Source organism: Polypterus senegalus, chromosome 15 (genome assembly GCF_016835505.1).
Source record: "Polypterus senegalus isolate Bchr_013 chromosome 15, ASM1683550v1, whole genome shotgun sequence".
NCBI classification, from domain to species: domain Eukaryota; kingdom Metazoa; phylum Chordata; class Cladistia; order Polypteriformes; family Polypteridae; genus Polypterus; species Polypterus senegalus.
Window position 1 is genome coordinate 66174796 of NC_053168.1, and position 27759 is coordinate 66202554.

At 38.4% G+C, this 27759-nt stretch overlaps 2 protein-coding genes across 2 annotated transcripts in view; one reads left to right on the plus strand and one right to left on the minus strand.

The window, feature by feature from the left end:
• The window catches only part of adam22 (ADAM metallopeptidase domain 22), a 418045-nt gene that overhangs the window by 144318 nt on the left and 245968 nt on the right, over positions 1 to 27759 (minus strand). The gene's annotated exons all lie outside the window — the stretch shown is intronic.
• On the plus strand, positions 4317 to 27673 carry cldn12 (claudin 12). The gene is made up of 2 exons (XM_039737655.1): positions 4317 to 4510; positions 25650 to 27673. The coding sequence occupies exon 2, from the start codon at positions 25667 to 25669 to the stop codon at positions 26417 to 26419; it is 753 nt and encodes a 250-aa protein (XP_039593589.1). The 5' UTR covers positions 4317 to 4510; positions 25650 to 25666; the 3' UTR covers positions 26420 to 27673.

A 27759-nucleotide genomic window follows, 5' to 3' on the forward strand; every position in this document is an offset into this window, starting at 1 on the left:
TTCACCACCTGTTTCTTCTGCTAATTAACTTCTTTTGAATTAAAAGACTCAGATGCCTTAATTGTTTTTTTCCACAATTAGCAGCCAAACAATAATAAGATACGAAATGAACCAAAACATGACCAACATTGTCGATTATACAATGCATTGTACTAATTAAGAAAAAGGTTAGAATGAAAACCTGCAGCCACTGGGGCCTTCCAGGACCGGAGTTGGGGACCCCTGCGAGCTTTACTTCTGAAAACTCAGTATAACCTGCACTGGTGTGGTGAGTACATATCTGAAAAAAATGATGCAAATTTAATAGTCCAGAACAAAAAAAATTATAATAAAATGATATTCAGGAATATGTGGATCTGTTTATATACCTGTATTATATATTTAAAAATGAGTTATGATTTGTGAAGGTTTATTTTAGTGTTCAGTAGTTCTTGCTATAACTGATAATGCCAAAGAAGTCTAGGTGATGATTTTTTCTTCTCATCAGTCCAGTGTTTGTACAGGGAGGGTGAACTGAGGATTATGAAAATGAGTTAGGGTGCAGCCACAGACATACAGCATATTGTAACAGAAGGTATGGCTAAGCCATTGGCTACAGCCCATTTATTATTTACAGTGCTTAAAGAACAATTATACCCACCTAATAGGTTAAGGAAACACTTGAAGCTTTGGGAGAGTTGTAGGAGGGCACTGAGAGCAATATGTGTATAAATTTAAATAGTTTAATGTGGTTTACTGTGGCTAGTCTGTCTGCTGAGACAGTTTTTCATCTCCTTCAGTTCCCCTTACTTGGTACTGGTTTACCTCTGTTTTCTAAAATGTCTTCAGCACCATGCTACTTACTTACAAATCCCTTCATCTGCACACCACATAATACTTGACTAAGCTGCTTTATCCCTTATAAACCTGCCAGCCAAATAAGATCTTCTAAAGCTAGTTTTCTTGCTCTTTTAAAGACACTTTCAGTCGTTTTTAACAAATGTATCTAGTCTGTCTATTAAGTGCTTGCAGAATCAGTATTAATGTTTAAGGTTAATATCCTATCTTATACTGTATTCTGGAATGCTTTTACACATAATATTAAATCTTGTATCCAGTGCAGTCTTTTGCAGATTTTACTCTATGTAACTAATACTAAGCATCTTTCTACATGTACTTACTTTCCTACCTGATTGTAACTTGCTTCTTTAGGACTGAAGCACAGACTCTTCAAGTCAATTTATTCTTTCATAACACACATCCTACTACTCTGGAGCACCAAACACAACATGGGTAGAAAAAGAAATCATGGGAATGATTATCAATTTGTGCACACATTTTATTTAAAATGTACCCTCAATTTAGTTAATGCATACACTTGTGCTCTGAATAGCCCTGCTGCGTATGTTGTTGTAAACAAAGAGCCTAATGGAGAGAAGACAACTTGAAAGGATATTTTTTGAATTGTGAATGGGTTATGAAAGCACTGTAGTGACTCTTGCCTTATGGGGCATCACACTGGCCAAGTGGTATCTGTGAAGGATTCTCAAGGCTAATGGTCTCTACCGAATGTGCTATGCAGACACTGAAGAAGTTCTTCACTTTACTGCTGCTCAGTTGCAAGGTGCCAGAAGGATACATGGCTATGGCTGGATGTACACATGGAGGGCCTTTTTGTTTTTTTTTTACAATTCTGCCACTAGACGGTCAGCCTGGCTCTGTGCATTAGATGTTTATCGTGTTTGAAAGTCCAAAAACCTTTCCTATCAAGTTGTCCACTGTGGTTCTCTAATAAACCGTAGCATTCATTTTGCAGTGTGGAACTGGCCCCGGACACAGACAAACGGACATCGTTTGTTCGCCCAACACACATTTATTCACACACAACTATTTACAATATTTACAATGTCCAGTGCACAAACCCAGTGCCTCCAGCACCGATTCCCCAAAAGTCCATGCCTCTCACACAGTCACTAGTGCCTTTCTTCTGGCCGCCTCCAGTCCTCTCTCCAGCTCCGTCCTCTTCCACCCGACTTCCGCTCTCGACTGTTGGGAGGCGGCCCCTTTTATAACACCCCAGATGGGTTCCATTCCTCCGCGGACACGCCCCCGTGTGACGTAAGTGTCGGCTGCGCACCCGGAAGCCCTCCGTGTGTCCCCAGTCTTCTTCCCCCCAGCACTACAGAGTTGGGCTTCCAAGCCCCCTACCCGAGGCCACCAACAAAATCAGGGCTGTCGCCCCCTCACGGTCGGGAGGAGGCACCAGCCCTTCTCCGGTCCTCCTGGCTGGTCTCCACCCTCAGCCGCATGCCACAACAGGCAATTTTGACATACCACTGAGTAAAATGCTTGATTTATTAATCCAGGTAGGTGTTGGACTCCATCAAGGCTTTGTATTGTTACCATGTCTCTTTGTAGTTTTCATGGACAGGATATCAAGGTGCAGTTGAGAATGTGAAGGTGTCCAGATGGGGAGGCTAGGGGTAGCATCAATATTTTATGTAGATGACATTGTTCTCTTTGCCTCATCTGACTGTGACCTTTGGAACATACTGTACTTGAGCGATTCACTACCAAGTGTGAAGTGGCAATGATGAGGATCAGAACCTCCAAATCTGGGGTGGTGACCACATTGGGAGATATCCAAATGATTGTTACTAAACTTTTTGTGCAGTGTTTGGGGCTTAAATAACCAAGGTGTACACACTTCCTGCTTGATGAAATGATCAAGTGTCAACAGTCTGACATCACCAAAGGGGAACCTGATGAAAGAATTGTTTGTTCACACACTACTAATAGTGGGAATTACTGCTCTGCATTACATGGATCATTGTATTGATTAAATTTTAATCAACTGTTTATTAAGGAGCTCTATTCATCAAGTTACCCAGCAGGCCTGGAGCGGTCTTAATCCAGCCTTGGTTACGACACTGGGTGACGCAAACCCTAGTGATGCCACTGGTCTGAGATCATGTGACGCAAACCCTAGTGATGCCACTGGTCTGAGATCATGGTTGTTGCTTGGAAAAGAGTAGATTGCTCACTCCAGGTGAGTGGGAAACAAATGCTCTTAGTGGAGGAGTTCATCAGTATCTCAGGATCTTGTTCACCAGTGATAGAAAAAGAGAACATGAAATTGACATGCATATTGGAGTGCCAGTGGCTGCTCTGCAGGCGCTGTATCAGTCTCTGGTGGTAAAGCAGGAGCTCAGTCTTAAGACATATCTCTTGGTTTACCAGTTGATCTACATCCCTGCCCTAAAAAAATGAGATTTCAAGTACATGTGGCAGAAATTAGATTTTTTCGCCGGGTAGCTGGGCTGACATTCTGTGATAGGGAGAGAAGCTTGGTGATTTGGACGAACCTCCGAGTTACGTTCTTCTGGATTGAGAAGAGCCAGTTGAGGTGGTTTGGCCATGTCAGAAGAATGAGTTATTCCTGGCTTGCCCCACTTGACACAGGACATGCTTGAGGAATTGTATCTCCTGGCTGTTTTGGGAATGCCTGGAAATTCCACAGGAGCAGCTGGAATCAGTAGCTGGGGACAGAGAAGTCTGGGCTGACCTGCTTGGCCTGCTGCCACTGTGACCCTCATACAGAAAAGTGGATGGGAAGATGAGATGAGAATTGTTTTTTACCCACCCTCTATAGAGCTTCAAATACTGTTTACAAATGGTTTACTCTTAAACAAACAATTTAAAAAACTATAATAAACTAGGTTTACTTGAGTACCAACAGTTTTATTAATACAGAATTACTTATTTTTATTTTAAAATGTTAACATTCAATGTGTTTGGTTTTTAGATGCTTCTCTGAGCAGGTGATTTAAAATGCCTTTGTTTTAAGAAATGTACACTTTTTAGTCTCTAATTAAATTATCACGAGTTATTTTTGACAGCAATCTTACTCCATTGATAAGACTCACTGAAAAGAAATGTCTAATTTTTGCATTAGAACTATTAGATATTTCCAATCCATATTGTTTCTCAAAACAATCTGTCCAATCATTGAAGACTCCCTGAAGACTCTTAACTGAGACATAAATGATAGATATAAACTTTAATTGCAGGGGGAAAATTTGCAGAAGCTCTTTAAATAAATAAATACATAAAGAGGTAGATACATATATATATAAACTATGATTTGAAAAAACACCAGAATGACTTCTAAGGAAGTAAATTTAAAAAGAAACTATTTCGCTATTTAAATCAGCTTTGAAATAAGGATGATGTTAAATTGCATAGACTACGATGTCATAGAAAAGGTATACCTTTTAATTCACAGTGCACGTGCACGTGCACATTCCCTTTTAGGTATTTTTCACATCCACAGTCGCAGGAAAACGCCGCGGGAGCGAGCAATTACGTCATCAACACGGAGTCCCGGAAGCGAAAGGACTGGTAGCTGCCTGCCTGTTTCTGCTGCTAAAACGAAAAGGGAAACAGGAATGCTTAGGAAGATGAAGTGGTTATAGCTTATAGCCACGAAGGTTTGGATGACATCTAAGATATTCCAGACTCATTATCAGCGGTGAGTATTCAATGGCGTATCAAATGGGAAGGAGGGTAGTAAACTTGTAAATGGAGCCAGGTAAACAGCACTGTTGAGCGCTCGACAAGTCAGCTTTCTTAAAACGACAGTCCGAGATGCCACCGTTCTTTTGCCCAGTTTACACTCCGTGGTTCCTCGAAAGTAAGCTGCGAACCAAAAACCCTGAAATACCGAGGAAACGCAACGTCTTTGGGCCTCCTCGTCAACTAGTTCGCGACCCGCTTGGTTGGTGCCGTTTTTGGGGTGGATTACCTTTCGCAATTTTTCGGAAGCAGTCTTCTGATTTCAGTTATAGTTTGAAGTGAAACTTTGTTCTTAGCTACGGACGTGAAGTTTACGCATTTGATCAGCCTGGTATATGTTTATTTTCAGTGTTACAAGAAGGGGAGTTATATAACCGTGCAGTTGTAGACAATGTTAGAATGCAGCAAGCATTCATTTAACATTAGTTTAATAGGAGAGGGAGGAGCAGAACCAACATTAAGGCGAGTTCCGAGATTACTTTGATGCTTTTAAATACACTTGTTGCTTTATTGACGACGAATGGGAGCGTTGCAAGACAAAGGCGCCAGGGAGAGCCCTGACGACGAATTGCAAGGAATAAGTAGGAAAGTTTTAGTGTCACTTTGACTTAGTTGCACGCTTTATTTAAGTTAATAATGTGTTAAGTTCCGTTCAAATTGTGTTTATGTATATTACATGTGATCTTCGAATTGGTGGCTAGATGGAGCTGCTGCTCACATTATGATATTCAAGAAGACGAACAGTAGACATCTTATGAGGAGTCCTAAAACGAAAAAAATGCACCCGAGTATGTAATCGGTTGGATTGCTGCCGTGTACTGCCATGCAATACAGTTATAATTGGTTTTAGTACAAATTCATTCATTTTTCACGCATTTAATAAAATATATCTGGTGCTCCAGAAAGTTTAAAATTAAAGAAGGAAAATCAGACGGCTTTCCTTTAAAGATACAGTAAACAAATCAATTTTTGACCAGTGCTGCTGAATGTTAAGATTGTTTATTCATTTCAGTTTGAGTAATGCTACTGCATGAACATGGCCTTTTTCCATTTTTGTAGAAGAATGATAAGACATTGTATTGGTCATTTTGTTATAGCGGTGTATTTACAGCATTTTGATATAGGTACAGTATTAATTTTGCTGTTGAGGCTTCAGCAATGACATCATCTTGCTGTAGATGCTGCTTAAGTGTAATTTTCAAAGATTTTACCAGAGTATCAGTAAGAAGAAACAGGGGCAGTGGAAAGCTGTCCTTTGCTCAGATGAGTTCAACTTTGAGATGTTTGGTTCTATCTGGCATGTATTAATTAATCAGCATGTGTGGATGCCACTGTGACAAAAATGGTATCACAATGTTTTCTGGGATTTTGTCAATAATGAAAAGTAGATGGTGTTTTGCATCCTTCAAAACAGTATGTTTGCCACTCTTGTATTGTACTAGCTGCAGCTCACTCTTGTTAATAGGATATTAATTATTGCTTACTAATGGAAACCGAATATTTAAAGAAAACATTATTTCCTTAAAACTGAAGTAAAAACAATGCAAAAAAATTCAAATCACCAGTGTATTATTGAGATCAAACCATGAGCAAACCATTTCAAAGTGGCCTACAGGATTTATTCTGTAAAAATCTACACAAAGACCAACAAAAGCTATAATAGTGAGAGAAACAGCCAGTTCCCCTTAAAGTAAACAAGACATGAATTCAGAGGAAGTAAAATAGAAGTGGATGAACACGCAGCTGCTCTTCTTTAAGGTGAATTGTGCAGCATACAAGCAAGAACAAAAATTGTAACATTTCACTGTAAGCGACCAAATCCAAATCTCAAGTTCTTCCAAGTACTGCACAAAAACGTATACTACTTGTAATCAAATGACTCCATTTTGTTCTGTTGACTTGCCCAAAGATACAGAAAAATAGCCAATGGCAAGTTTAAACAAATGGCGAACTACAAGTTATGTTTAATTTTGAAGAAAGATACCAACAAAGAATAAAACAATTGTAGAATTTGCACAAATGATGCACCATACTTCAGATTCTGTCAAATAGTTTTAGTCTAGAAACTCCAGAAAAAAAATTAGCAAGTCCAGAATGTACAGACAAAACAATAAAATAGTCATTATACCAGTATTTCGTAATTCAAAGCAGTCACTAGGGTGGACAAAGGAAACGGGTAAATTGGAGTTTTTGGTAATCCTGTTTATCTCAGGTTGTGTAACAAAAACATCAGTCAGTCCACAGCATCTGCCTACAGAAAAGCATGATTACAAGTTACTGAGCTGTCTTTAATGGCTACCAATTTCTAACATAGTTTGCAGTTTTCATCTTTTGAACGTGTCGTGTTTTTTCAAAGCCAAAACACCCCCATGCAAGTGAGGATGATCCATGTCTAGCAATTAAATCTAGTGATATAGATTGCAAGGTGGTGTCTCTGTATTTTGTCTCCTAGCGCCATCTGTTCATTCATTTTTAACTAGCTTCACTAGCTTACCTTATGGAGCAGTATGTACGCCCATACTAGCACATTGCATGCACTTTTAATGTACACGAACAGCAGTCTATCGTACATGACGCAGTGAATGACTGGGGTACTCAAGACATGTTTTTGATTGTTTTTTTGCAAAGTAAGTGACATACTTGATAATGTCAGCTTGCACATCGTTAAAATAACAATTAAGATTTTATTGTAGACAATACATATTTCATACCCCTGCTGTGAAACGTGTCTGAGGCAGTAGATTGTGTGGGGTGTTTTGCTGGTGACAATGTCAATGAGTTATTTGGAATTGAAAGCACACTTAATCAGCATGACTACCACAGCATTCTTTTCAACTGGGCAGTAGTGTAAAACACACGTTCAGGCTGTGTAAAGGCAAACTGTCAAAGAAGATGAATGATGGAGTGCTGCAGCAGGTGACCTGGCCTCTACAAGTAACCCAACCTGAACCCAGTAGGGCTGATCTGGGGCAAATTAGACCAGAGAGTGAAGGAAAAGCAGCCATCAAATGCTCGGCATATGTGGGAACCCCTTCAAATTATTAGAAGACTAGAACAATTGTGATGAGAACATGTCAGTAAGCCCAAAAACCTTATTGAGCCTGTTCACTTTGATGATTCAAAATAACATCAGTTTGAGATTTGACGGTCCTTAAAGTCCAGCTCTCCAACACACTACATTATAATGTATTTGCCTTAAGGAAAACTTTCTAATGTTTGTGCAAATCTGCTCTTAAGTTTCCAACTGTGCTGGTTCCACTTTACAAATTCCTTCCATAATTTTAAACGCTTGGATCATGTCACCTCTTAATATCCATTTGCTTAATCTGAAAAGGCCCTCCTCCTTCAATCTCTCCTCTGAGCTCATTCTTCTTAGTCATGAAATCAACCAATTTTCTCTTCTCTGTAGTGCTGCTATGCCCTTTTTTGTAATATGGAGTCCAAAACAGAACGCAGTACTCCAGGGGAGGCCTCATTAGTGTGTTATATAACTTTGTTACACTGTTTTGAGGTAGATAGTGAATAATCCACTATGACTCTCTGCGTCCTTCTCATAAGCTGTACTTTCAGGTTTCAGACCTTACATTTCATACTGTATTGAAATCTAACATTTTTACTTTGTATGTGTAATACTTTACATACATCCATTTTCATATTACAAAAACTGGCCCAAATCCCACCATAACAGTTTGGAACATGCAATATTATCTGCCATTCTAGCTAGTTTGGTATCCTCTGCAAATTTAACTAGCTTATTGATTATTTTGTTGTCCAGACTATTTATGTATTAAAAAGAGAAGTGCCCCCCAGCACATCCTTAAGGGGCCCTACTTTTAACATCACTGTGATGATGCGGGTTCGCTGAATGCTCCCATTGTCCCTCCGGGAGCCTTTGAACCCTGCACTGTCTGTAATGTTACCGATGAGTTGGCAGTGAGGCACAACAAATAGAGCAAGGTGATGGTGTAAAAAGTGTCAAGTGCTTTTATTAAAAACAACAACAAAAACAGAGTCCAAATTAAATAAAGTGCAGTGCTTTTCAAAAGTCATTAAATAAATATTCCATTAAAACGAAAGTGAACTGGAGGTTAAAATCCAATAGAAAAAAGTATTTTAAAAACATCGAGGCTAAAATAATGCTGGAAGCAGTCCTTTAAAATAAAGCCCTGGTGGCTCTCCTGCTTCTCCCATCTGGGCCCCGCAACAGGAGATTCGCCCTACCAGCAGCTGACCTTCTTTCCGCTCCTCTGGTCTGGAGGCTTCCCGATCCCTGGCTTCGGCTACGCGCTCTCCAGATCGAGACGTAGTTTCCCCAAAGGCCAGGACGCTCACAATGGGGAATCCCTCACCCAAGCCTCTCAACTCCCGCTGCCTTCTTGGCCTTACACGGCCAGCCGTCCTTCATCACCGGTCACTACAGCTCCTTGTTCGCTCAGCTGGAGCAACCGCTTCCTTCTGCCCCACCGAGTGTTGGCCAAACACCCCTGCTAGGGCTCAATGTCCAGCTGCCTGCCTGCGAGCCTTCGCTCGCTCACTTGCACCGGGTCTCTCTCTTCCCTTGCTTCCATGCAACCTCCGTTTCTTTTACTTTCACTTTCCTAAAAAAGCTGCCTCTGGCTACTCTTTATAACGGGGAAGTGATTCACCTGTGGCAATCGGCAGCTCTCTGGAACAATTACGGATGCGGACTGCTTCTCACCTGTGCACTTAGGTGAGAAACTCCCACATCACAAATTCCCCAGGACCCGCTTCAGCCACACAGCCACACCCCCTCACTAAGCCGCAAGTGCAGCGATTATTTATTTAAAACTGGCCTTTTTGACAGGAGCTGTGGACATGCTATACCACAATCACTTAATTTTGAAATACTTACCCTAACCATGACTCTTTGCTTCCAGTGTTTGAGCCAACATTGTACCCACCTACACACCACACCTCGATTTTTCACTTGTTTTAGTTTGATCACTAACTTTTCGTGTGGTAACTTATCAGAGGCCTTTGGCAGACAAGATAAGTAACAATCATATACACTTCTATTATCATATGATTTTGTTGCTTCCTCATATAACTGCAGCATATTAGTAAAACGTGACCATCCTGTCTGAACCAATGTTCACTGTTGGCTAATACACCAGTTTTAGACTTGTGCTGATAGAACTTTTACTTACCAGTGATGCATGCTGAGCTTACTGTTGTATAGGTACATAGATCAGTTAAATCATCCTTTTATACAACAGGATATTTTCTGAGCTTGCAGAGATTTTCAAAATATATGTGACAAGGCTTTAGATGTGTATATGTTACGGCCAAAACCTGAAGTTCGGCCAGTTCTCAAACTGGCTGGCCGTTTTGCATTTTGGCCGTGAGGTGTGGCCAAAGTCCAAATTACTAGAAATGACCAGGGATTATGCTACTTTGGCTGGCCATTTCGCGAAATGACGAGAACTCCCTGGCCAAAATCCGAACCGCTGATGTAAGACTGTCCGTTCAAGGTGCGAAGATGCTTAAAAACTTTCAGATGCAGATTCAGAAGTGAGTTTTCCATTCTGCACAAGAAACTGCTCAAGGCGGGTCTTGTTCAGAAAGCCTTCCCCTCGCCCAAACACTAACCTTAAAGTTAATAAAATAGGTCCCTGATGTTAAGTCACTATTTTAGGGCTTAAATGATAATAGAAATGTGAAACCTACTTGTATACCTAATCTTAATTATCGTGAAACAACCAAGTGGCATCAGCTTTCTGAACAAGGCTACACTCGATGCAGTTGCACTACTAAGTGCATAACAAATCGCTGCTCCTGCCTTTTTTCTTCTGACTTTGGCCAATCACCCTGTGCCATTTCGGAAACTGGCTGGCCAAATCCTAAAAATCAAGTAAAAGATCAGACATTGGCCAGTCAGTTTGCAGTGACATTGGCCATTTCCCGATTTGGCCGGCCACTTCCCACTTTGGCCGATTTCGGGTTTTGGCCGTAACATATATACTCAATAACTTCTTTAAGCACTCAAGGATAAATGTTGCCTTGTCCTGGTGATTTGTTAGATTTCAGCCTGTTTAACCAATGTAGTATTTCTCTGTCTAAAATTTCCAAATCACTAAGAACCTCCTTAGTAGTCCCTGCTACTTTTGTTTTACCAACATCTTCATGTGTGTGAACCTCAATAAATTGCACAGTAAGTTTTAAAAAAATAAACCTACAAAATTTGCCAAAAAAAAAAACAAATCACAAGATACGTCTCTCTGTTATATAAATATATATAAATTCTGGGACAAGACTTTGGCCATGAGATTTTTTCACTTCACGCCCTCCTCTCAACCATATTCAACCACGCATACGGTACTCTCACCTCTCATTCGTGTGAATGCTTTTGACAGACACAGTTCCTGCTCTCTGATGTCTTACAAATTTTAACATTTTCCACACTTTGTAAGTTCCCAATTAAAGATGAGATATTATTTCCAAATCTTATTAAAGAATTTCATCACGAAGGGTTATCAACAGAAAAAATGAGTACAAGGGCAATCTTAGCACGAATTAACGGCAAAAATGTCGATTGGTTATACGGCAAATTGGTTAAATGCATATCAGTATACTGTGCTGAAACAGTTGGTGGTGATTGTGTGGAAGATGAAAACATCAACTTACAATATCCCGAAAAATATCTACAACTGTTAACACTGTCTGGTCTTCCACTACACGAATTACTGTAGAAAGAAAGATGTACAGTAATCCCTCGCTATATCTCGCTTTAACTTTCGCGGCTTCACTCTATCGCGGATTTTATATGTAAGCATATCTATACTAATAAAAGGCAAAGCCCTCACTCACTCACTCACTGACTCATCACTAATTCTCCAACTTCCCGTGTAGGTAGAAGGCTGAAATTTGGCAGGCTTATTCCTTACAGCTTACTTACAAAAGTTAAGCATGTTTTATTTCAAAATTCTACGCGTAACGGTCATAACGGTCGACAACATCCGCCATGTTGAACTTTATTTATGGCCCCATCTTCACGAAATTTGGTAGGCGGCTTCCCTGCGCTAACCGAAACCGATGTCGCATACTTATTTCGATGGTATGACGCCACTGTCGACCGCCATATTGAACTTTCCAACGTCACTAATTTTCCAACTTCCCGTGTAGGTAGAAGGCTGACCCCATCTTTACGAAATTTGGTAGGTGGGCTTCCCTGCGCTAACCAAAACCGATGTACGTACTTATTTTGGTGGTATGAAGCCACTTTCGGCCGCCATATTGAATTTTCCAAACGTCACTAATTCTCCAACTTCCCGTGTAGGTAGAAGGCTAAAATTTTGCAGGCTCATTCCTTACAGCTTACTTACAAAAGTTAAGCAGGTTTAATTTCGAAATTCTACGCATAACGGTCAACAACGTCCGCCACGTTGAACTTTCTTATTTATGGCCCCATCTTCACGAAATTTGGTAGGCGGCTTCCCTACGCTAACCGAAACCAATGTACGTACTTATTTCGGTGGTATGACGCCACTGTCAGCCGCCATATTGAACTTTCCAACGTCACTAATTCTCCAAATTCCCGTGTAGGTAGAAGGCTGAAATGTGGTGGTACTTTCGGTGGTATGATGCCACTGTCGGCTGCCATATTGAACTTTTCAACAGTCTTTGTTACTTATGGGCTCATCTTCAAGAAATTTGGTACACGGGTTCCCAACGCCGCTAACTGAATCCTACTTACGTACATATATATATGTCCATAGCCTGCAGCTCAGTCACCGTGTGAGGCAGCGTTGGATCCCCCATCCCAACGCCTCCCATGTTGTTGACTTCCTCCCTATATAAGGCCGTCCGTCACTCCAGCCTCTTCATTCCCTTCCTTGCTTCGCCACAGGATTCACGTCTACCTGCTGATAACTACAGCCTTTTTATTTAATCCACGGCTTCTCCGCTGTTTTTTTGTTCATTTATTACGATTATAGTTATTGTATAGGTATTTTAGAATTACTTTACATTGTTCAGGTACCCATTTCCTTTATCATTCCAACCGTACCCGCATTAACATGTCTATCGAGGTGATCACCATCGATCAAAGAACTGTCACTTACTGAGTGGTTTCCATGCCGGGAGATGGCACCTATCTTTTCCATTCTATGTGTTACATATTGCACGGCCATATCAGGCTCACTCTTGATATCTGGAGAAACATTGTGTCTTATGTATTGAATGACTGGGACAGGTACAAGGTATGGACTAATGACGGTACAGGAGATAATTATACTACACAGGAGCACTATAAGAATGAAATGCTTAAGCCCTTCACCTATGGTTCTGCATGTGAGTTGATGGCTGCCGCTGAATTGTTCAGTTGTCGCTTTCAAGTGTACCGAAATGGCCAAATATTTTACACCTTTCGACAACCGCCAATGCCTCTTAAACATCTTAGATTCACAGGAGACGATTTCAGTAGTGGACACTTTGATGTTTTTGAATGTTTAAACTCTCAAAAGCTGGATATGAAGTTATCGATGAAACTGGTTGTATACTTACAACGCTTGACAGATGCCGAGTGTCACTTCAACACAAGTCCTACAAATACTGTCGTAATTGAAACAAACCATGAAACTCAAACAGATTATGACAGCAGCAATCCAAGCTGTGAGATATGAAACAAGATTACTGTCCACATGGCCAACTGTACGTTGCATGCTCGGCGCACAGCTTGGTCATATTACAACCGGAGGGCTGAACTCACAATGTAGTATACAAAGAGATCCTTAACAAATAATTATTGGTATATTTTCCCTCATTTTAAAAAGGTTTAATTTTCTTCTGAATAAAACTTTTAAGGTATTTTATATATATATATATATATATATATATATATATATATATATATATATATATATATATACATACATACTGTGTATATATATATATATATATATATATATATATATATATATATATATATGACAGCAACACTCATAACAGTGACAAAACAATTACATTGACAATCATGTTACGTTATTTTCAAAATGTTTCCTTTAATTTTTCATTACTTCTTTAACACACTACTTCTCCGCTGCGAAGCGCAGGTATTTTGCTAGTCTAAATATATAACGCAGATTTTTCGCTGCTTCTGGTACATGCTTCATCAGTTGGTTTGCCCAGTTGATTTCATACAAGGAACGCTATTAGCGGATGGCTGAGAAGCTACCCAATCAGAGCACGCAGTTAAGTTCCTGTGCGCTGATTGGCTCAGCAACGGAGCACCGAATTCGATTCCGGTGCGTTAACCAGGAAGTCTAATCTCGCTCATTCAGCGTCAATGTGTTTCGCTGTGTAAATAGTTAACTTTTGTGCTCTTTTGTGTTTATCTTTGTGCATAGTCAAGCCCATCGTTATGCCTCGAAAACATTTTGCTCCTGCTACTGCTTCAGGGGCCGTGCCCAAACGCCAACGGAAGATGCTAACGATTGCCGAAAAGGTAAAAGTTTTGGATATGCTGAATGAAGGGAACAGCTACACCGCTGCAGGACGCCATTACGGCATCAATGAGTCCATGATTCTTTTTATTTAAAAAGGAGGAAAAGAATATAAGATCTACGGCCGCAGTGTCCTTTAACCAGGGCGCAAAACAAGTTGTAAGTGGATGTAATAAGGCGGTAGTCCGGATGGAATCTGCTTTAGGGATTTGGATTGAAGACTGTCGGAAGAAGAAGAACAACGGCGGTGCTACACAATTGCCTGAAGAGGCTCCTTTAGAAGAGCTGTGACGCTATCCTTTGTTGTGCAGTAAAATTAAACTCGTTATCGGACAAGTCGTCGTGTCATTGTTGGTGACTAACCATAATTAATTTTCTACGTACAGTACTTATTACATGTACATATGTTTAGTGTCACTGTACACACATTTTACTGTATACAGTTTTTCTTGCATTGTACGTGTTTATTGCTGGTGGCCTGTCTGTCGTAATAGCTGTAACATATGTGATATCGGAGACGCTCAATACCTTTAAAATAATATTTAGGTTTTACTGTATATAAACAGTGTGTTTACATACATAATTTCGACGAATCTTACCTAATATCTAAGAGAATACAAAGGGTTTATGCTGTATAACTGGAAATGTTTATAAGAGTGTGGGATAGTTTATAAGGGCTTAAAATATATAAAAATAACCATATGAACATATGGTTTTTACTTCGCTGATTTTTACCTTTCGTGGGAGGTTCTGGAACACAACCCCCACGATCGAGGAGGGATTACTGTATCCAAGAAAGGTAATGTAGTACATCTTCCACAAATAACATTAGACAACAAAGGAGATGTTGATATGCCATTCATATTAAAACGTTAACAGTTTCCCGTTAGAACAGCTTTTGCAAAGACAATTAACAAATCTCAGAGCCAAACATTTGAAAAAGTCGTCTTGTTTAATAGTGAGGAAGAAAGGAAATTCAGTCACAGGCAGTTATACATTGCATTGTCACAATGAAAGTCCAAACGCAAAATCAAAATTCAATGTGATATTGAAGAAAATTAAATTCAAAAAATTGTTTTTACTGAAGTTTTACAGTAAAGGTGTTAGTTTAAAAAATATTTGCATGTTCATTTCAAAGCCAAACAGAACAAAATTGTATTACGCAATGAATAACTCTAATGCAACATGAAACATAGTTTACTTTCAAATTATTACGTTTTGCTATTTTCTAATATGGTTAATTACTCTCTGTAAAGTAAAATAGTTAGTTCTATTATGCATATGTAACAATTTCCATGAAAATAAAAATCTGTTTAAATTGTACATCCGCATCCCCATACTCGAGCGGCAGAACTGCAAAAAGGCTAGCAAATAGCGCAGGCCCGGGGGTTGGTGAGCAGGGGGCAAAACCCCCTAGTAGGTTATAATGTAAAAGACAGCTTGTAGAAAGTAGATCAAGTGTGTAGAGCAGCCCAGTTTGATAAGTTTGTAAAGCAATGTGCTAGTTACAGTAAGTGCTGTGGCAGGTGTCCAGTAGTCAAAGAGTAACATACAGGATTAAAGTAAATTGGATTTCTTATACCCTTTATAGCATAAATATAAAAAAATGTTCATAATGTTACTCCTTGACTGTTCTTTAACTACTAAAATCTTTAAAGAATCTCTTTGTATTACCTTTCACCTTTTCTGTAGTATTTCTCTCTTAACTGCCGTTTAGGCTTCCTAATGTGTTTTTTAACTGTTACTGTAACCCTCTTACGCCTTATGATTAGTGGTGGTGTTTGTAATATTGTATGAATTATACAGCTGTTTTTCCTTTGTAACTTTGTTATCCACTTATTTATCCACCACAGATTTCTCCTATATTATGTTACTGCTTCTAAATGAACACAAATATAGAAAAGCATCCAAAGTGGCTGCATCACATAACTGGCTGAGAAGATGCCAAAAGTGTGCAAATGCTGTCACCAAAGCAAAAAGGGTCCACTTTAAAGAATCTAAAAAACAAATCAAAACTTATATAACATTGTATTAGTCACAGCATACTGTAATTCCCCCACGTGTTATTTCATACATTTTATGTCTGTAGTGTTTTCTATGTTTTACAATAGTAGTAAACATTTAACTGGGTTAAAATGAGTACACCAAGCAAATATTCCTTCTATGCATGTTTTTGGTTCAGGATTGGGTCTGTGAGTTGTTCATTGTCCACCACAGTGGTGGAGTGGAGTAATGATTTTATTTAATGATCTGGGAATGTTGTTAATGTTTTTTGTCAAAATATATCACCATTCTTTAATTCTACTTTACTGATGTAGTTTAACCACTAAATTTGGTGACTTTTTCAAGTAAGCATTTTTTAAGATGCTTTCAAAGATTTATGGTATAACCAATATAAATAAATATTGAACCTATCTTGTCAGAATGAAAGAGAAATGGCACATAATAACCAGCATGATAGAACCCCAGTTCTATTCGTGTTAATTAATTATTGGTTTTATGAATGGTCATGGCTTCCTACAGCTTTAGCATTCCCTTTCTCTACATTTTTTTTTTATTTAATAAATAGCACAAAAGCAAAACATATGGATAGGTTTTACAGTTACACAACATTGGATTTCTGCTGGCTAGGGTTATTTTTATTTATTATTTTTTTATGGTAGTGGCTGAACCAAATCTAATTGTAAATGTAACCTGTGAGGTCTGGGGCTGTATAAATCTCTTGTTTCAATAATTGTTCAATAAAATATGTTTTGACTGCTGTGCACAATCCTTAATTAACCACAGAAATTTCAAATAAAATACATCTGACAAAATGCTGGGGATAGTTTTTGGTTTTGTTAATATTCTCTAAGTATAATCACATCTGGCAATTCATTGTGTAATCTGGCTATCAAGTAATGCTGTGCACTAACAAAGTGAATTAAACTATTTAAATTAGATTTAGCTGCCAGAACTGGGTTCAGTGAGCCATCACCAAAATGAAAATGTTTCCTACTTTGCCTAGCATTTGGTAGGGAATAGCTTACCAAGTCCAGGCTTATTACAAAGCACTGCTGTGCAAAGTTAATTCACATTAGCACAGACTACATATTTATAAATGATTTCAACATTAAAGGAGAAATCACTAAAAGTAATAAAATTAATTATTTTGTACATAGTAACATAATATAGTCATCCCTTGCTCTTCACCACTACCAACAAAATACACAAAAGATGCCGTCCAAAATAAATATGTAATATCAACTGTGGTAAAGCTGGTCAGAACCTTTCTCACTGCTATTGGCATCTGTGTTTAAATCCACAGACATGTCTGTGTATGGGGTCCTCATTAGGCACTTTTCCACCACAAGAATATTTTCCAGGAACCAGAGACTTAGCAACATTTGTAGCATTTTTGCTGCAGGAACACAGGCCATGTTTGGTCTGGAACTTTTTCTAGCTCCTATTTCAAGGTATCTATTTTCATGGCTGGGGCTCAGTTGATGAATTGTGCTGATTTGTTGACCACAAGCACTGGCACTGTCTTACAAATCTGTTAGTAGTTTGGGCTTTGGAGAGTTATCAGTGAAGATGGAGTCCTTATAGCCACCTCCCTGGTGCGATGCACCATGCACTGCGTTGAAGCATTCATCTTCCCCTTTAAGTCATGATTGCTTTGAAGCAGTGCTAGGGGCTACTGGGTGCCTGATTGTCTCATATGAACTAATGCTTGTACTGCATTTCACACCACATCACTTTTCCTTTCATGTCACATACTTTGCATAAAGGTTATAATTCTGGTTGTGCGGTTGGTTACTCAATACAGAAATTGGCCAGGGCCTACATTATACATGTACTGATTGGCTCCTAAAAACAAAAAAGCCTATTGTATCTGTATGGGTGTTGTTAATGTTTAATGTGAGCAAATGATCACCCATTCACACACTCGAGACACCGTCTTTATTGCTTTTTGTGCACCAACAGAAATGTTTGTGATTTTCTTTTTAGCTATTAATGCAGTAAACCATGACCTCATCTACACCTTAGTTAATGGCCCTCAGACCCGGAGGAATGTTCTGATTTTATCATATCCAGAAGTAATGCTTTCTCTTGTTAACAGCAGGTTCACTCACACTAGAATTTTGAAATGTTTATCCCCATGCAAATGTGAAAGTTGCATGTTTTAGATTCAGTGTTATTGTCACTTTGCCTAAAAGTCTAAGTTGCTGAAAATCTATGTATTCTGCTACATAATGTACTCTTAAATATTTTATCAAATTAGTATTGCCAAACCTCTTCATTTTAGTAGGTGTATATTTTTATGAATCATAAAACTGGCAAACGATCTGTAAACTATGTGGCAATTGTATATTTTGAGCAAAAATAGTAAAGTTTTAAGTTTAGTGTAGCAACAACAAGTGGTCAGAATTCACAAACCGCTTAGGTCCAATAGGTTATCACCTACTAGGAAAATGAGGCTGGACCTGGATGTTTGACATGTTTCCAAAAATTTTGTGTGAGGAACTTGCGGATTTGGGTGCAACTGCCGATCCTGATGTGATGTAGGAGACCTTCCGTGACAAGATCCTAAAGGTTGCTGAGGATTGTGTTGGTGTTACCGGTGTTCCCAGAAGCAGGTGTTCTTGCAGGGCTCTCTGGCTTTCATCAAGAGGAGCTGCACTGCACAGCTTGATGGCAACTCCGGCCTGTACCATGAACTGAGAAGTAGGGCTGTTCGATATAACGATATATATCGGATGACAATATGAAAACGTCTATCGCTGCACATTACGCTATCGTTTGTTTCGTGGTGTCGCAAAATAAACTGTTTACGGCAATATTTTTTTCATTGTTTTGATGGCCACCACGTGGATGCAGACACACTAGCATGGCTGATGAAGATGAGGCAACACCAGGTAGCTCCACACAGAAGGACCTTGTTCCTAAACGAGGGGCTACCTCTGTAGTATGGAGATGGTTTGGATTTGAAGAGTCTGACACGGACCAGAAAACGGTACTGTGCAAATTATGCTGCAAACCGATCGCTACCACAGACTCCAACACGACAAACCTCTTCTACCACCTCCGCAAAAAGCACGTGAGCGAGCATGCAGAGAGTTTACAACTGAGAGGCAGGCCACGTAGGATATTACAGTTGTAAAGGTATTATTTAAACGAGCATGTTAAAAGCTTGGAAGATTAATTGCTACCAAAACAATTTGCTTAAGGCACAATTTTCCCTGCAGCGTTAATCTTGTTAAAATTACGTTTACGCCACAACTGCATTAACACGGCAAATCCCCGTTAACGAGTTACCGCGGATCGCCCGTGCTTGGGGCTGGACGTCATCAACGCGCTAGCGCCGTCCAGTCCCACGCACGGGGCGATCAGCTGTAACTCATTAACGGAGATTTGCCACCCTAATGTGCAAATTAACATTTTACTAGAATGTAGCCTAAAAAATATTATATTTAATATTATATATTTAATATATTTTTGTCGTAAGCCTTATTGCTGCTACAGTTTGAAGTACAATGTTTACATTTGGTTTTGACAGTTAATGTTAGACTTGTATTTATTTTGTTTAAAGGGTTTATTGGCCTTATATAGTTTAGTTGTTAGTGCTTTGATCCTTTTATATTTAATATATGTTGTGAGAGTTATTGCTGCTACAGTTCACATTTTGTTTATGTCAGGCATTTTATATAGCAGTATTTTATATTGGGCCTTTAGTAATTTGTTTTTGAAAAGTGTTTTATATTTGATACATTAACATTTTATGTTTACATTCTAAGTCAAACATTTGCTCAAATGTTCTAAATAAAAGAACAGAAATAATTACAAGTTGAGTACTTCTCATTTTTGATTTTTTTAATTTAAATGAAAAAAAGGAGTGGTGATTATATAAACTATTCACTGAATACAAAGAAAATGTACTATATCGTGATATCGGGATATTAAATGAAATACCGGGATATAAGATTTTGGTCATATCGCACAGCCCTACTGAGAAGGATGGCTACGAGGGCTCTAAGGGCAGATGAGGCATTTGTTAGAGGAATCTGTAAGCAAGTGAACCACTATCTATAGTCTAGTGACCCACATCCTGCTTACAGACGAATCAAAGCATTACACAAATCCAAATCTGTTGTTCTTAGAGTTGTAGTCAGGGGCGGTTGATGGAACGGTCCTTACGGATGACACTGCAGTTGTGACCTGCTGGGCTGGCTACTTTGAGCAGCTGTTTAATGCTGATTCTCCGGCTAGGACGTTGGACGTCTCTGGGTCCTTGGTTCTTGAGGCTGATCCTCCAATTAGCTGTGAACCACCCAATCTCACTGAGATTGCACAGGTGGTGAACTAGGTGAAGGTAGGCAAGGCTTCAGGGATCTGTGGTATCCGGGGTGAACTTCTCCATGCTGGTGGTAAGGCTGTCCTCCTGGAATTGCAAGCAATCTTTTCTTCTATTTGGGAGACTGGCCTCATCCCAACTGACTGGAAAATGGGACTTATCGTCTCTATCTGGAAAGGGAAGGGTGATCACCAGGATTGCAGCAACTACAGGGGGATAACACTGATCTTGGAGCCTGGTAAGGTCCTTGCTTGGGTCGTCCTCAGTGATCACTCGCTCACCTACCAGTGGCTGGAGCAGTCTGGTTTTATGCCTAAGAAGTCTACCATCGACCGCATCCAGGCACTGAGGGTTCTCATGGAGCACAAATGCAAATATCAGCAGAATTTCTTTGCCTTCTCTGTCGGTTTTAGTAAAGCTTTCGACTTAGTTGATCAAGCTGCTCTGTGGGACATCCTGAGACTTCGTGGGATCCCCTAAGGTTGCTGGATATCATGGCTGGCCTGTACACTGGTACTGTGAGAGCTGTACAGAGCGGAGGCAGAACCTCTGCATTTTTCCCAGTTGATTCTGGGGTTCATCAGGGTGTGTTCTTGCTCCTACTCTGTTCAATGCTTGTATGGACTGGGTGTTGGGCAAGGTCGTGGGGTATCTGTTGGTGAAGAAAGATTCACTGATCTTGACTTTGCCTCTGGTGACTCTTATTATGAAGTCAATAGATGGATTGGGAGGGCATGGGGGATCATGAGTTCGCTAGAGTGGGGTGTGTGGTGCCCCCGGCATCTATGCAGAAGGACAATGATTGAAGTCTTTAGGGTCCTGGTGCTTCCTGTCTTGCTATATGGTTGCGAGACATGGACGCTATCAAGTGACCCGAGATGACGACTGGACTCCTTTGGTACTGTGTCTCTTTGGAGAATCCTTGGGTACTACAGGTTTGACTTTGTGTTGAATGAGTGGTTGCTTGTGAAGTCCCAAACAAGGCACATTGCCTGCATTGTGAGGGAGCAGCAGTTATGGCAATGTGGCATGATTCTCTGAGGGTGATCCAGCTAGCAGGATACTCATTATTGAGGACACAAGTGGCTGGAACAGGCCAAGGGCACGCCCACATAACACGGCTGCAGCAGATAGAGGGTCATTTACGGAGGGTTGCACTGGACCACATGTCTGTAGGGGGGCTGGGGGATATGGGATTAGTGTTGCCAACCAGGATCTTAAGCTGTTTCGTCGTAGGGTGGATGCTGCAACGTGCTGTACCAGTGATCCCCAACCTGACCTGGTAAGTTTAGCATAAAAGAACGGTGGTCTTGATTTTAGAGTTCCAAAATAGGTATTAATATAGAGCACAACACAAATGCAGTTAGTCATTTGGCTGCCTTTATTCATTTTGTCCTCTCTTTCAATAAGGATTTTGATCATTATTTGCTAGGGAAGTCCCGATTGATTAACTGCCAATCTAGGCTGACAAAATTTTACTGAGAAGGACTGTAAACTGAGAGCAAGCAGTAAGAGCAAGGTTGACTTTACCAGAGACAGGTAGAGAGACAGAGGACCAGAATATATTCTTTCTTTACATTAAAGAAAGTGGAATTCTAAACTGAGAAAAAGGAATCGGAGAAGTCATCCTGTACAATTAGAAAAAATGCTACTTTAATTAAAATGAACACTGCCTGTCTGAGTTTGGATGCGGAGAACTTGTGTTAAGTACAGCAGCTTATGTTTTCAAATAGAAAAAGAAGAAATGATAAAGAATAATTTGAACTTGTTGCTTAGTAAACAAATTTGTCTATTTTGTTTGTAAATGTGTTAAATATGTTAGCCTTGTTTTTTCTTGATAAGCATCTTGTGTATATTTGTTAAATTTGTAGCTTAGGGTTTGTACTGTGTGTGTGTGTGTCATACAGTGTAAGTTTTGGTTAAAAACTACTACATAATTAAAAGTGGTAATCCATATTCATAATTGAACCTCAAGAAAAAAAAAGCACGCCTGTATAAATAAAATAAATGTATATAAACTGTAGTAGTGTTAAAAATGTTTTTTTTTTTTTTTAACTAAGCTTTTTTTCAGGCAAGCACATTACAGAAGAAATTAAATAATACAATGGCTCGTATTTATGAGAAGCATTTTATTTTACTTTTATGTGTTAGTATTGTGGATAAACCTTTTCTTTACATATTTTATTGGTTAAAAAGGTATGTATTTTAAGGTAATCTTTATTTTTATGTTTTTATTGTTGCTGCACAATAAGCCTACAGGGTTTCATTTTGTTAGTAAAAAATGGACAGTTAACACCTGTGGTCTATAGCTTGGTATTTATAAAATTAACACTTTTAAGAGGAGCTATTTACAAAGACATCTTTAAGTTTGTTTATTTTGTTAAAAAAACATTAAGGAACAGCTTGGATGCAGGCAGTTTTTCTTAATGCACTGCAGAGCTATTCAGTTGTCGACCATATACATCTCCACTGTTCAAATGTATTATTTACTAAAATACAAGAATCACATTGTGACTTGGTATTAGCAGATATCAGATCTCAACTGAGTTCAAAATTACTTGATCAGGACATCCCTATTACTGGCCCTACATTGTTTTTTAAATGTAAGTGCTAGTGTCTTTTTAGCTGTACAGTCAGCATCTTTACATTACTATTAAATCTAATTTCATTTTTCCCAATTTACATATTTATGGCAACAAAATTCCTTTAGCATAAGGCCGCAGCTTCTTCCTTTTGTGTTCTGTACTGCTGGTGCTTTTCTATATCTGTTACAGTTCTACAATTTGAGGCCTTATTCAACTTGCCATCCTTTCTGATTCACAGCTAAACTAGAATTTTTTTATACTTCCAATCAAATGTAAGTTTTTTGAGGGGGAAGGAAGAACTGTGTCATAAATAGCCTTAAATAGGCTGTTAGGATGAAAGCATGGTGACACATTCTCCAACGCTGAGATATGAATGACTATCAGTCTAGATTTTAAAGTTGACAACAAATGACAGAAAATCACTAAAAGTCTGTTACAGTTATGGTATTATGTTAACTTATTATATTAATTTATGTATTATTAAAGATATTAAAGACACCAGCTGAGAGAAATTGTTTTGAGACTTAAGTTTACTGTATACTAGGATATATACTGTTTACTAGCAAGTAGGTACAGTTTTTGCTGGAATTAAACTTGCTGCTATAAAACAATAATGTTTGGTTTACAGTAATACCTGTAAAACACACTTAAGGTGCAGGACAGACTTTTATTTTCTTCATCTTGAAAGCCTTTTCTTTAAACATGTACTTCCCATATACCATCAATATCCAAGAACTTAAGCACTGCCCAGAAATTCTTTGCTATTTGTTATATTCACATTTAGGTCTAAATATGAAAAGAACAATGCAAAACTACTGTCTGGTTCAGTTTTAGACCATCGCTTTTCTGACAGCTGGCCTTTCTCATAAAGAATGTCTTTTTTGTTGTTTTTAAGTGTTCTTCAATAATTGTTTTTCATTTTTTGTCATATCAATTGTTTCATATTGCATGAAGCTATTCACTTCTGTCGCAATGCAGCAGTGCTCAAACAGTCATTCCCCTCTTTCTCAGCATTTTCTGGCTGTCTAAATACTAAAATGCCGACAATAATCTACAGTCATTTCAATTTATATGCATTGGCAGCTTTTTTAAAGTTGCTGCACAAAACAAGTAATGTGGCTGCAGGAGGGGGCAGGAGTCATTATTGTCATCAAAACTAGTGGAGTAACTTGTGCTGCCATCGGTTTGCTTGAGTTCCTTTTAACAGTACAGACAATGCTGATTTCAGCATTGAGCTTTCTGAGTACTTCATTTGAGTCTTGATTGGCTTTTCATATCTATGCATTATACCTATACAGTAACAGCTTTTTCAGGATCAGAGGCAAATGGATTGTGCCTTATAACACACACTTTAATTATATACAGATGGCCATATGCTACACATTTTTCAGTTTGCGTTTGTTTTTTGTTGGAATTGAGCATTTTTTCCCTCTTATGCAAATGGACAACTAAATACCAATAATGCATTAACTCTTTAAGTTCTGCATTTGTAATTTGCTATACTGTATAATTAAATAAGAAAAATATTAAACTAGCTTCACAAATTTAATTAAAACATAAATACGTTTAACTGTAATTGCTTCATAAGAATGCAATCCATAACATGCATGCTTAGAAAATATCTGAAATATTAGAAATATTTGTTAACTATTAGCCTAATGCAGTAAGAACTGCTAAAAGATATTCTGTGTATGCCCTCTGATTAGACTAGAAAATTTCACATAAAAGCAAGGAAAATTTAAATCTCCATAGTGAAGGGGCAGCAAGCAAAGGATTGCATTAAGTATTGCACAGTAGTAGGAGAAGAGCAACAAAACCAATGGTATTACTGAGGCTGATGAATCTTCTCTAATTAGAATTCTAACTTCAAGTTAAGGTAGTTATTTTAGATACGGAAGACATAAGTTTCAAGGTGCGGCGCTAACACTCGCTTATTATGGTTCCAGAGAGTGCTGACGTGTTGCATGTAAGTGTGCATGCGAGTAAGGATTTCACTGTATTCTGTAGAGAGACCAAACTCTAAGCTTAGTGAAAATTAACAATGTTCATTCTGTTTTTAACAATGGAAAAATACACTCTGTTACTCAAGATTAACTTTTCAAAAGTTAACTTCTATGTGTTTACATAAAATGCTGCGTGTACAAATCTCAAGTGTTTACAGAGGCTGATGAAATCTGCGTTTTAGAATAGGTTTATAGTTTCCTCTGGGAATTTTGTGTTTTAGTCTATGCCCCTTTAACAACTGTTTTAACCCGACCAGGAGACATATTTTAATAGGTTTGATAGCCTACAAAATTAACTTGTAGGACTGGATCAGCACAATGTTTTTAAGCTTTATATCAACTCCTTCCATGAAAACCCTAAATACAAAGAGGACTGTTTCATTTATGTTAGGTAGAATGCCCAGAGGGGACTGGGCGGTCTCATGGTCTGGAATCCCTACAGATTTTATTTTTCTCCAGCCGCCTGGAGTTTTTTTGTTTTTTCTGTCCCCCCTGGCCATTGAACCTTACTCTTATTCGATGTTAATTAATGTTGATTTATTTTGTTTTATAATTGTGTCTTTCATTTTTCTATTCTTTAATATGTAAAGCACTTTGAGCTACTGTTTGTATGAAAATGTGCTATATAAATAAATGTTGTTGTTGTTATATTCATATACTGTATATACCTTTTAATACTAATCTATTTCTATGTCTTTTTTCCCCCCATTAGGATTCAAAGTCACCATAATGGCTTGTCGCAACATTCATGCAGCCACTGTGTTTGCATATATATTTGGGATGGCCTCTGTAGCTGGACTAATAACTGCTACAGTTGCACCAAACTGGAGATTAATGAGACTCATCTCTTTCAACAAAAATGCCAAAAATGTTTCGGTGAGCATTGGCTTGTGGATAAAATGTTTCCGGATAGAGGGAGACTCTGAATGTGCTCTATACGAGACTGATTGGTATTCTAACATGGACCAGCTGGATCTGCGAGTACTCCAGTTTGCCCTTCCATTTAGCATTTTCTTTGCTAGCTTAGCTGCTCTGTTATGTTTGATCGGTATATGTAACACAGCCTTTGGACGTGAAGCTCCTAACATCAACCTTGCCAAGTGCCTTGTAAACAGTGCAGGTTGTCATCTAGTAGCTGCTTTACTGTTTTTTCTGTCTGGAGCCCTGAGCCTTACTCCATCTGTTTGGGTTATTTTCCAGACCAATGACATGAACAAAAAATATGCAAGTATTTATGCAACCAGCACAGCAACATATTTAGCGATTGCTAGTGCTGGGGGGATGCTTTTCACTTCTTGTCTGTTAATGTTGTGGTACTGTGCTTGCAAGGCATTGCCATCTCCTTTTTGGCAGCCACTACCTTCACAGCCTGCCAGTGTTCATAGTTATCCATCTCATTCTTATGCATCTCCTCCATATTCCTCTCGGTCTAGGTTATCAACAATTGAAATAGATATTCCAGTTGTCACTCAAGTTTCATAATGGAAACCTGGCATCAAAACTTTAAACACTAGGCTTTTTATATACAGGATTATATTGTTACACTTTAAGGAGTATTTTTTTCTTCACAATCATAGTTAAAGCAATTTTTAAAAAAGTAGATTTTTTTTAAACCAGCCAAAACTACACCAAATGATTAAATCTAAATCGAATGGATATACTAAACAGATTTCTTAAAAAAAGACCCCAAGGGTTGTATAAGCTCCAACGTTGCACTCTTCTACTCTAAAGATGGGATACTTTATTTCATGTATACTTCTTTGTACAATCTTGATAGTATTTGGTCCATAAAGTATAGTAGTAATCACTATTGTAATTCAAAGATGATAATCACAGCGAGCATTTGTTTTCTAATTTATTTACAGTCATTAGCAATGGATATGCTAATATTAAAACTGTTGCCATAAATGTATTACTTTGTCTTCTTAACAAATTGCTGCCTTGTAATGGTAAGAAACAAAAAGAACCAAAAAGCATCAAATCCTTCAATGAAACAGACATGTTAGACCAGTTTGTATGATCACAGACTAAGTATAGTAAGCCTTTTGATCAAAGTGCCATAATACACTGGTAATGAATTTGGAAATGACTGCATACATCTCAGAAATATTCTTTTTAATTTTTAAATGTTATCTGTTGCTGTATTTTTCTACAAATGTAAGTATGTTGTGTTCTGAATTCCAAACCTATGAATTGAGTTTAAAAGAAAAAAAAAAGTAACATTGTTTCTTGTTTAAAAGTTCTTGTTATAAACTCGAACATCTTAAAGTGGTGATTTTGCATTTTGCTTAATTGTGCTCAACTTTGTATATACCAAATGAAACCGAAACAGTTATGCTTGTTTTGTCTCTAGATGTTTATACTTCAAAATATTTTTAAAGTTAGCAATCTGTGTATGCAGAGTATTTAAAATTAATTGCACATTATGTAGTTTTGTTCAGTGTATTTCTGCTTGCTTTAATATAGGTAGTGTTACATTTTAGTGCTTTGTAGCACACACATTTTGTAATAGTAAATCAGTGATATCATTATGTGTTTTTGTTGGTGTACTTTTTTTAATACTAGACATTTTAATGAGCATACATGTTAGTGAAAAATATAAAAATGAGAGCCTTGCTCTTGCTTTAGTCTGCTAATGTTCAGTATGTTTCTGTATATTCACAAGCTAAACTGTGTACAGAGCAAAGTTCTTGTTGTAAATAAGGTGCTTAAAATAACATTAAATGTTGAAATAGATGTTGTCATGCTTGTTCTATGCTTCCTGTAGCCAGTGTATTTTAACTGTTTTGCTATTATATTCAAGCCATTTTATTTACCCAATC